The following is an 11,635-nucleotide window of genomic DNA, read 5'->3' as shown; positions in this document are numbered from 1 at the left end:
GTCTCTTTTGTCTTTCTCTCTTTCTCATTTTGTACAAATTCAAATTGTATATAATCGTTCTATACACTTATAATAATACAATTCATTTTATACACTTCGTTTTTATACAGTTTTCTGCCCAAGTGTCTTTCTCTTTCTTGTTTTATACACTTCGTTTTATACAATTTGCTTCAACTGTATATATATAGCGAATTATACAGTTTCTATGTTTGCTATGGAGCGCAATTATGCAAACTTTGCTATTACATACAAATATAAATTTTTTATTTGCTATATGTGAAAGTTGCCCTAATTATTTTGCCTCATTATGTTTTAAACTCTTTGGTATTGTTGAAAGTACAAAAGATATGGCTCTTTTTTAGCCCATCGAAAATTTTGGACACCTATTAGGCTGGCCCAGATCCGTAAGCCCATCTAGTTTTGTTATTTTCATCAGTAACAGGAATACAAATCCTCTACGGAGCCGGAGATGATCTCATTTCGTTATGTGGAATCACTAAAGCCTGACATTCATCTGCTTCTCCGCCACTCTCAGACCAGCAATTTTTGTTGCTCAAAATTGTTACCAATTGCTGCAATTTCCAAGCATACTCTCAGAATACCAGCCTTGAGATTCAATTCAATCACTCCTCTTCTTCATATTTCCATGGCTGATTCTACTTCTAGGTCTGTATTTACATCGCTTACTGTATAAGAAGTTTCTATAAGTGCACCTATTACTGTCATGCTTTGAAGTTTGAATTACATTGGCATATAAGTAGTTTATTTGAGGTATATCTGTATATTGGAAACCAAAAGAAAATTTTGAAAAGTATGTAGTGTTTATATTCTAAGAGGTGTACTAACTGCCTTTAAATTTGGATAATCGTGCTTTTTTGTTTTTGATTTCCGATCCTTTCCTGCCCTAACTTGTGATGTGAATTTGTTAATCAGGGTTATATCGCAGCCTGAGTGTGGCGGAGATGCGAAATCTGAAAATATGAGTCCTAATTTCACTGAGATTATCGTAATCCGTCATGGTGAGACGGAATGGAACGCTGGTGGCAGAATTCAGGTATTTTTCTACCTCGTTTTAGCTTTCTGTTATCTTTTTTTTGTTGTTGTTGTTAAAGTATGTGTCCTTGTTCTTTCTGGACTTGTAATTTTTAAAAGTTTTTAGGAGTCTTTACACGGTAAAACTGACATGCAAAACTTAATATTTTGAATTTTTGGAGTATTTCTTAGCTAGGATGTTCCTTTCTAATTAGTTTGCCATCTAGTTGCTCATTGTGAAAGAAAAATTTGTCCAAACTTGGTAATATTTTGTACTTATTACTGATCGTATTTAATCCATTGTCTATATTTTTGTATCATATTGAGGAATTCTACCAAATTCTTATAAAGCGTAAGTGGCATAATGCAAAACCAGAGGAAATATGGATAGAATTTGTTTACCACATCTAAGTGATTGAAAGTCCTTGATGTTGTTGGATGGGCTTCAGTCCGGTGGTAAGAGTCAACTCGTGATGTATGGGTTAAGCGGACATCACGGGTTCGAGCCTTGCCACAGACAGAAGTCTAGTATTTAAGTAAAGAAGGGGTAGAAAGGTGGGTCCATTCTCCACTGAGTTTCTAACCGTGCACCCCGGACCCTCGAAAATTCCTCGGTTATCAAAAAAAAGTCCGTGATGTATACACTTGGAACTTCTTGTGAATCGTTATCGTTTGGCTTTGTATGGAAAATTCAATAACACTTAATGGATCATAAAAATAGGATGTGGTAACTGATGCTTGTTTCATTTATTTACCAGGGACATTTAGATGTCGAATTAAATGACATCGGAAGACAGCAAGCTACTGCTGTAAGTATCTGTAGAATAGTATTTTGTTTTGTAAATTCTGTATATCACTTAATTGCTTTGAACCTTTGAAATTGATGTACACTACCCTTATAATTTTTTGAGACGCGCAATTCAGCATTTGTTCTAAAGTATATGCATTTAAAAGAGAAGGAAATGAATTATGGCCCAGCCCTTAGCTAAAACTTTGACAATCTTTGTTAACATTTTTGTTAGAGAAAAGATTCAATTCCTAAGATACCACTACTTAAGGGAGATAATCTGTACCTTTACCCGTTTCATTTTGTTTGTTTTTATTGTGGGGTAGGGGATGTGGGACTTCAAGGTTTCCCAGCTTAATAACTTCCAGTGCGGTTAATTTCAACCTTTTCTTCCTTCCATTTTCATTTTTTCTTTTTCTCTTTGGGGTTTTTGGTCAACGCCTGAAGTTGATTTATTCAAGGTGGCAGCCCGGCTCTCCAAGGAGCCAAGGATCTCTGTCATATATTCATCTGACTTAAAACGGGCCCATGAGACAGCAGAGATAATAGCAAGGAGTTGTGGGGATCTAGAGGTATGAATTCACTATGGATTTGCATTGTCAGAATTCAAGCAGATTAGAGTAACTTCAAATACACATATTATTATTCTCATCATAACTGATTATGTAAAGAGATTTTGGTTTTGTCACTGAATTGGATAATGTGATATACTCATTAGAAACTTTTGCAGGTTTCAATTATTTATTAGTTGGTGGATGGAAGAAAATTTTCAGTAATTGTTTCATGATATCTATTTTGCTTTCACAATAGGGGTTTCTTTTATCATTTATTTTCAAATAATTGAACTATTTTTTTACTGAGTACTCTTGATTTTCCTGGAATTCGATTCGACCTGCAGTATCAGCTCTGTTTCCACTGTTTAGAGGCTTCTATTCTAGAAGTGATCCTGCTTTTATTGTTCACCCTTTCTATTTTTCTCAGTATGTAGATTTACATTTTCTGTGAATGCTTCTCACAATTAAGCTATTGTTGCTTCACTTCTTTTTCTTCTTGTTAATATAACTGTCATGAGCATGAACAGAGGAGCTTAGTGATTTCATAATATGTTGTTGTTGTCCATTAGTTCTGTGTATGAGTAGGGAATAAAGACAGCTCACCTCTTAGTAAGAATGCAACTCTTCAGTTCTGGAAACAGGTCTTCCTTAGTTCCCTAGATGGGTAGTCAGTCAGAGTGTTAGAGGTAATACTACGCGGTAGAATATGATGCTTAAGAGGCTAAGAAAGGGTTAAAGTTTTGTGTAACTGATATTTAAGATCTATTGTATGAATCTATCTTCATTCTGTCAAAGCATAAATCTGGGAAGTAATAAGTCATTAACAATGTTAAGGAGCTGATGCCCGTCCAATGTGGAACAGATGCAATTGCGCGGGTTCAGCATGGATATGAGGGAGGGATAGGGAACTGTGGGTTTGATAGCTGAGATTTGTATGCAATCTTGGAATAGCTGACTAGACAACATATTGGAGTAAATAACTTGCTTTTATGTCTTGGTTTGTGCTTAATATAGGTCATTAAAGATCCAGACCTTCGAGAGAGACATCTAGGAGATCTTCAAGGTATTTCGCTTCGTGAAGCAGCCAAAAGCCAACCGCTGGCTTATAAGGCTTTTCTCTCTGACCGAAATGATCAAGTTATTCCAGTGAGTACTCCTTTCTCCTATACAAACCCAAAAAGACAAAGGAAAAAAGAAGCAGAAGAGCACCCCATGTGTTATTACTGCCATGATCAGCATTATCCTACATTCTTAAATAAATTTGTAGTCATCAATATGAATTTTCTGCAATTTGCTTCTTTTATTTATGCTTTTCGGCTATTCAATCTGCTTCGTCACATATGTATGCCATAAGTATGAGCTCTAAATTGGAAAATTGAGCTAAAATCGATAATCAAGGAAGCGTTAACTGCCATTAGATTGAACCAAATTATAATCAGGACTCCCAGGACGTACATCACCCATCAAGTACCCAATCCAAGATAAAAGAAAAAGAGGGAAGGAACAGAGACTGTTTGATCTCGTCTGTTTCATAATTGCATGTATTCAGTTTTCCACCAATTATTTGCAGGGTGGTGGGGAAAGTTTAGATCAACTTTATCAACGCTGCACTTCTTGTTTACAGAGGATTTCAAAGAACCACAGAGGTATTCTTTAATTATTGGATTGATCAAAGAGTGTTATATCATAAAGATGCTTTGTGGGTATGATATTTATTTATTCACGATGTAGGAAAACGAGTAGTTGTGGTATCTCACGGGGGTGCAATCAGAGCACTTCACATGCGGGCTTCCCCACATAGGAGGTCTAAAAGTAAGATCTGGAATACATCTGTTGGTATACTTCACTTGTCTGATAAGGATGAATGGACCGTTAAACTCTGGGCCGATGTAAGTCATCTCAACAAGACAGAATTTCTGAACTCGGGATTTGGTGGGGACAAAACTTCCGGTTAATTTTGGCATGCCACTCTCAACATTCAGATTTCTTGCAAAGAGGTACTTTACATTGTTTGTAATGAATGGAGATATTGAATTATTTATGTCACCCTATTTGAATGCTTTAATAACTTATTAATGATCAGCAAGGCTATTAGACAGTGAATACCGGTTCTTCTTTTCCTTTTGTTGTATCAAAGTCTATTTCTTCTTTTAATAGCTTAAGGCAATATTTTAGAGTAATCGGGACTATTGTAAGCCATTTATGGGGACTCAATAAATTCACTTTTCTTTTCTTATCTCTATCCATGAGGGATGGATAGTTCTTCCTCACTTGCTAGTTAGGGGATGCAACTAACAATTGAGCAAACTTGATGCCCTTTTGCTTTCTGTTCTCTATTTGTTGTTGGTCATTGCTCGATTGTATATGAGTCAATGAGCAATTTTGTTTTGACTAATTTGTTGTTGGAGTGACCATGTTTTATGATTTAAGATGCAGAAGATGATTTGACATTATGCCGAAGGCTTAGATCCCTTCTGACTTGTAATTGGGACATTGAGCATCTTTGACAGTGTCTTTGGCGTAATGATTCTGTATGAAGTTTGTTTAGTCAATGCTTATAAGAGGACAAAAAGTTTTTTCTGTTGCATCATTTAGATGATATGGACATGTCCCTCATTATTTTGTGTAGTATATGCTTACACCACTAGTTATGAGTGAGGTTTGCATTATTGATGTTTTTTCAGTGGGGATGCGTGATGATAATCCTTGAATACGCTTTGTTAGCACATTAACTTATGTTAGAAGCTGTTTGGCTAAGCTGGTTAAGCTAGCTTATAAGCATTTTTTGGGCTTACCTATGCGTTTGATAAATACCCAGTGTTTATCACTCGAGCCATAAATTTATGGCTTTTTAAACTACAAAAGACTTTGGTTTGTCCAAGTTTTTAACTAGTATATTATTGTTGAAATTTTTTCTGATTCTTAGAATACCCTTTCCCAAAATAAAAACCCAAATTTTCTCTCCACTCTATATCCCTTGTTCCTCCTTTTCTTAATAAAGGCAATTTAATTTTTATAATATTGGATATAAAGATCTGAGGGTATACTAGTTGTTATAACAAAAGAACAAATTTTATCAAAATATAATTGTTTATTTATAAAAGGAAAAATTTCCTATATATACGAAAACAAGGTCATATAACGTATAAGTAATTAATACACTTAACTAATAGCAACATAATTATTATAAAAAGAAATCTATAGCAATACATAACTAATAGCAACATAATTATTATGAAAACAAAAAAAATCTATAGCAATACGGTTGAAAAATGTGTTAGACATCGCATAAAGATATGCAGAATCAACTAATTAGTGGAGTGAGTCCGGGATATAAATAAGCCACAAAAAAATTAAAAATGATCAAAATAAGCTAATGTTTTTAGTAAGTAACTAAAATAGGCTTAGTGAAAGAAAAAAAATTGTTTTATACAATATTCCGAATGTTAGGCTTAGTGAAAGAAAAAAAAATTGTTTTGTACAATATTCCGAATGTTTTTTTGTGAGCTCATAACGTATATATTTTAATAGATAAGAGAACTATGAAACTATTTCTTACACTTTGTAAAGTATAACTTTTTTTTACAACAAACAATAGTTGTATATGATCCATTCAAATTTTAACACATGAAATTGTGGGCTCAATTTGCCCTTTAAATTTGCTAAAGAAATCAAAGGAGAGAGAATATAAATTTTGATTGAAAAATTACAAAGAAAATATGGGATTCACGCTACATTTCATTAAATATATATATTAAAAATAGACCCACCATTTTGAATTTTGCGAAAGTAACTTTTCTTGAAGTATAAGATTTTCTTTCACTTTATAAAGTGTAAGAAAAACTTGTTAAGTCTAAGTAAAACTTATACTTTACAAAGTGTAAGAAATAGTTCTGTTTTACAAGGTGTGAAAAATAGTTTCACTATATATTAAAATATACACGTTATAAGACTAACGGAAAATGTTTGAAATATTGCATAAAACAAAAAAAAAATCGAGTAAGCTTATTTTAGTTACTTACTAGAATAGTGACTTATTTTGATCAACTTTATCTTTTTGTGACTTATCTAGGTTTCGAACTCCTAATTATAACAAGTAAAATGTGACACACACTTATTAAGAAATTAATTATTGACATAGTAATTTTACTCCATTTAATTATAAAGTGGATGAATTAAAAGTTCAATATTTTCAAAAAAAAATATTTTTTCAAAATAATTAATTAAGAATATAATAGATAAAATTATTTATTTTTTTAATTTTTATTAAAAAAAACAACGGAAAAGGGCCTAAAATACCCTTGAAGTATTGAAAATGGTACAAAATTACCCTTCATCCACCTATTGGCTCCAAAATGTCCTTTTCATCCACCTATTGGCTCCAAAATACCCTTGTCATCCACCTTTGGATTCAAAATTGACCACTTTTTTAATTGTTTTAAAATTGAACTCTTTAAATATTTTTAAAATACTTGACATTCAACTATTAGTTATAATTTAATTTATTAATATAATTTATAAATCAACCCACCACCCACTAATTACTAACTAAATCTCACCCAATTAATAATCTAAATAATATCAAAATATCACAAACACTACTAAAACACGATGAAATTATAGATTCCTGAAAATAACATTCAAAATTATTCGAGTCCGAATCGAAGCCCCAATTAAATTTAGGTTGAGCCGCTTATTTAGGAAGACACTTTCTTTCAAGATTGAATGGGAAATTTATGATTAAAGGTAAAGAAGTAATACATCGCGAATTAATTCATGCATTTTTTAAAATATAATTTTATAAATATTTATTATTTGTTTTAAAACCATTAATATATTATTTTAAAAAAAGTTACCTATGAAGTAACATCACATAATTGAGATGTAAGAATAATTAAGATAAACATAGCCAGACTTTTAAGTTTATCGGCAATTTTATTTAGACACTTGAATGTATGATAATTTACTTCTATAAATATTTTCACCTCAAATTTTTAAAAACACTAAATTGGTAGTAGCTAATCTGTTGTTGCATTAATAATGTGACGGATTTATTAATTTAGAGAGGTTGAATTAGTAATGGGTGGGTAGTGGATTGATTTATAAATTATATTAGTAAGTTAAATTATAACAAATAGTTGAGCGCCACATATTTAAAAAAATATTTAAATAGTTTAAATATAAAACCGTTAAATAAGTGGTCAATTTTGAACCAAAAGGTGGATGACAAGGGTCTTTTGAACCCAATAGGTGGGTGGGAAGGGTATTTTGGAGCCAATAGGTGGATGGAGGGTGATTTTGTACCATTTCCAATACTTTGAGGGTATTTTAGGCTCTTTTTCAAAAAAATAAATAATTAATAACAACTTTTAAAAAAAAACAAATAATTAGACACAGAAAGTATTAGCAAGCTCTTTTATGGCAAAGTGTTGTGACAAGAAGTCCAATTCCTTTTAGGTACTGGTCCCAATAATCCTCCCACCAAAGGATTAAAGCAAGATTTGACAGCTTTTTAAGTTTTAAAGGAAGCTTTGTTGTGCCAAATATGACCCTAGTGCTACTCCAACATCTGACATAGTGCTGCATAGCATAAGCATAGTGTCCGGCTTACCACTCTTCGATATATATATATATATATATATATATATATATATATAATTAAATGGAAAAATTATAAATCTCACTAAATCATAAATTGGAATGAAATAAAACAAAGAAAATATTATTATAATTTGATTAGATTCAATTATATTAAAAAATCATGATAGTGTTGAATATCTATCTTTAAAATTAATTTTGCCTATATTTTACTTTCCTTTAGTGTTTAGTCATGAATTAATAGTACTTACTTATTTCAGCATAACTTAATATTTTTGAATTAGGTTCATTTTATTAATATTTTAACTTGTAATTAACAATATTTATTTTATACAATCTCATTATCTTTATTATTAAATATTTTAGTACAATGACATGACTTATTTTGTGTAGCCCGCTATCTTCATTATTCATTTTGTTTTCTTTTAGTTGTCTATACTTCTCATAATTTCCGTGGATCCTTTTTCTTGCCAAGGCATGCATTTCTTTATTTTATTTTATTTTTAACAAGAAAATGAGAATTAATTAATTTTAAAATTCAAGTCTACTATCGAAAAGATAAATCCCTAATGAAAAGAAAATGAAGTGAAGAAGAAAACAAAGCATAGAGATATGTACCAATGAGATAAAGTAGGGATTGAAAACTCTATGGACCACATTGTCATGGCTACAATTTGCACATAGTGAAGAAAAGATTGAGAGGGACAATGAAAACAATTGGACGGTTGGGGCTATTACTTTGTCACTATCGAGTACCACACCTTATAACACTATCACTTTTTATTTTTAGGGTCTCATCACTATATATAGTAGAATTATATATTTAATTTTTTTTTTATATATTCATGTGAATCTAGTAATATAGAACTTCATTTTCTACGCAATGAGAGTATTTAGAAGTGGATTCGAAATTTAAAGATGTAAGAATATTATTAACTTTAACACAAATGTCAGTAAAAGTTTAAATGACAATTTTGAAAATTAAATATTGTATCCGATTGGTCATCGATAGTGTGAGCAATGATACAAACACAAGTATATAGGTCAAATATGATTTCTACCTTAATAATTGAATTTTAATATAAATGAACCAATTGAGAGAGATAGCTTAGTGGTTAAGGTAGTTTAAAATATATGTACATGGTATCACAATTTAATAGTATATACTTTTCTCTCTCTCTCTCTCTCTCTCTCTATATATATATATATATATAATTTTATCTGAAGTTAACTAATACGTTCTATTACCATCTATTTATAATTATAATTATACATACATAGATTTAAAAAAAATTGCATAATACCTAAATATGATCCTTAATTTGACGTCAGTTGACAATTATTATCTTTAACTTTTGGTTTGCACAAGTAGACACTTGTATAAAATTAATCAAATGGAAACACATTTGTCCTACATGACAATTTTGTGTCCTACATGGCATCTTATATGTATTATGCCATGTAGGATACATATATTTACTTGTTTAATTTTATACAAATTTAACTGTCTACTTGGTACACTCAAAATTGGAGGACAAAATTATTCACTAAAACCAAATTAAGGGTCATATTTATGTATTATGTCAAAGAAAAACAACGGATCCAATTGTTATTCACACACTTTTACTTTAAAAAATTGGATTCATTTGAAGACGAGAGACAATAAATGTGGATATAATTAGGCATATCACATATGTGTGATTTGGTGCTGACTCTTGCACAACATTAATAAGGATTCTTTTGGAGCAAGAATCATGAATCCATCTACTTTGGCAACAAAAAGAAAAAAGTCAACACTGCTTAAATCCTATCCACTTACGACAATGACAATATCCAAAAATGATGTTTTTAGAGTACAAAATTAGTGGAAATTGACTTAAGGGTTGACTACAACATTATTTTAGTTAATCTTAATCATTCAATTAATACTTGTCCGGCAGTAACATAATAATATCCACTTATGTTTCTTTGTTTAGAGATCAACCTACAAAATAATTCTTCAAATAAACAAGTCAACCCTACATAATCACTTCATGTTTTCCAATCCCAGTGGAGAAAATTTCATGTCACCAAATTAAAATTAAGAAATAATATGTGTAGTATATAATAGCTAGATTCCAATAAAGTAAAATAGATACTCTTAACTTAAAGACAGAAAGTAGAACCTTAATTAGAAATTAGAATCACTACATTTTTAAATTTAATTTAAATGCAATTATGAGCTGAATCACAATAATAAACTTATTTTATTTGCGCAAGATCTTGCGTACGCCATTGTTTATATATCCTTTTATTGCCTCTAGAAGATTGAAAAAATTAAAGTCATCTTATGTCTTTTGAAAATCAAATTCAACAATCATCCATGGGTTGTGCCGTTGTGGTAAAATTGTTGGGGTTTCTTCATTATTCTTAATTAAATCTCGATTCGAACTCTAGAATTAAAAAAATCATATAGAGTATGCTACCTCGGAAATGAGCCCTATAATATTCTAATTCGAATAATTAGTAAAAGGCTCCAGTCTCCAATATAAATATCCACCACCAATTTCTTCATTTTACATTTTTTTTAACAAAGATCAACCATCAAACTTTTTTTTTTTTCAATTGTTAATGTTGTTTCCGTGGCAGACAATTCAGCCACCCCTCTCACTTATTCCTATTGTCTATGTCTATCCAATGAAGCTGCACTAGTTGTTGCAATTTGTATTTTCATCATACCAAACGATGTACTACTGTTCTTAACATGCAATTCCTCGATCTCTAAGAATAACTTGGAGCAGAATGCAAAAGTCATGACGTCTAATTTTTATCTAAATTAGGACATCAAATTTTTTGTAATATCTTTTTATGAAAGAAATGGATCTGGAGGGTAACTTAATCTAAAAATTAGCTCATGAGATGCGAATAGTAAAAAAATAAATGTCTCATCACTCGATTACCGATGCTGGGAACTTAGTAACCTTTATATGCTCAATATTGTATACGGTTGGAGTTTGAAGTATATAACATGAAACCCAATTATATTATAAATCAAGAATTGAGATGGTTGAACTCTGATTTCATATGAACAAATGAATCTTAGAATTAACTCAACCCTCGAAGCTAGTCATGAGTTGATTGTCAAAACTATACGAGGAGATAAACAACTCATCCAAAAGTCGAGTGGGGCCACATTCAAGCAATGGGGTTCATATGAGCTTAGCTTGTTCAAATTTTTTACTTATTTTACATGTAGATTACAAGTTAAAAAAAAAACAAGAAATGCTTGATAAACATGCATTTGATTCTCAAAATTAAATTAGACGAAACTTGGTTGACATTTTGTTTCATTGCTTCCCTTGAAGGTGGGGGACAAGCACGAGTGAGATTCTGTGGTTGAAACTTTAGATTTGCTATGCTTTTCAAATAGCTTTGGCGTCTAAATCAAGACTACTTTGACAACTTTTTTAATGAATCATGAATGTACATACACCTTAATATTGTACATCAATTTTTACTACGTGAGTTTCGATCCTACAATAACTTCAAATTAATATAGGTTTACAATAAGAAATTTAATAAATTTCTTTCGATATAAATGATCTAAATAAAAGCTACTGAATTCTCGTGAGTCAATAAATTGATACGTAGATCCATCATTGTCTAATCTAATTTAATTATTTGA

The 11,635-nt window shown here is 31.0% G+C and overlaps 1 protein-coding gene across 4 annotated transcripts; it reads left to right on the top strand.

Moving 5' to 3' along the window:
* Positions 1-443: 443 nt before the first annotated feature.
* On the top strand, positions 444-5,004 carry LOC107008851 (phosphoglycerate mutase-like protein 4). Of its 4 annotated transcripts, none has more exons than XM_027915033.1 (8): positions 444-666; positions 934-1,054; positions 1,791-1,841; positions 2,281-2,391; positions 3,388-3,519; positions 3,944-4,019; positions 4,105-4,370; positions 4,810-5,004. In XM_027915033.1, exons 1-7 carry the CDS (start codon positions 470-472, stop codon positions 4,326-4,328), a joined length of 912 nt encoding a protein of 303 aa, XP_027770834.1. In that variant the 5' UTR covers positions 444-469; the 3' UTR covers positions 4,329-4,370; positions 4,810-5,004. The 4 variants fall into 4 exon arrangements, with proteins under 4 accessions (XP_027770834.1, XP_027770833.1, XP_015063537.1 ...); XM_027915032.1 differs by having other exon boundaries at positions 4,804-5,004; XM_015208051.2 differs by lacking the exon at positions 4,810-5,004 and having other exon boundaries at positions 4,105-4,609.
* Positions 5,005-11,635: the final 6,631 nt, after the last annotated feature.

Source organism: Solanum pennellii, chromosome 2 (assembly GCF_001406875.1).
Source record: "Solanum pennellii chromosome 2, SPENNV200".
NCBI lineage: Eukaryota > Viridiplantae > Streptophyta > Magnoliopsida > Solanales > Solanaceae > Solanum > Solanum pennellii.
The sequence above is the reverse complement of the archived record's forward strand: the minus strand, read 5'-3'. Positions and strand labels throughout refer to the sequence as shown.

What these genes read in the sequence shown, in the direction of transcription:
- LOC107008851 (XM_027915033.1), top strand. Translation starts at nt 470, where the DNA reads ATGATCTCATTTCGTTATGTGGAATCACTAAAGCCTGACATTCATCTG. An exon ending in ACGCTGGTGGCAGAATTCAG is followed by an intron (nt 1,055 to 1,790) that starts GTATTTTTCTAC and finishes TTTATTTACCAG; the next exon opens with GGACATTTAGATGTCGAATT. An exon ending in GGAGTTGTGGGGATCTAGAG is followed by an intron (nt 2,392 to 3,387) that starts GTATGAATTCAC and finishes TGCTTAATATAG; the next exon opens with GTCATTAAAGATCCAGACCT.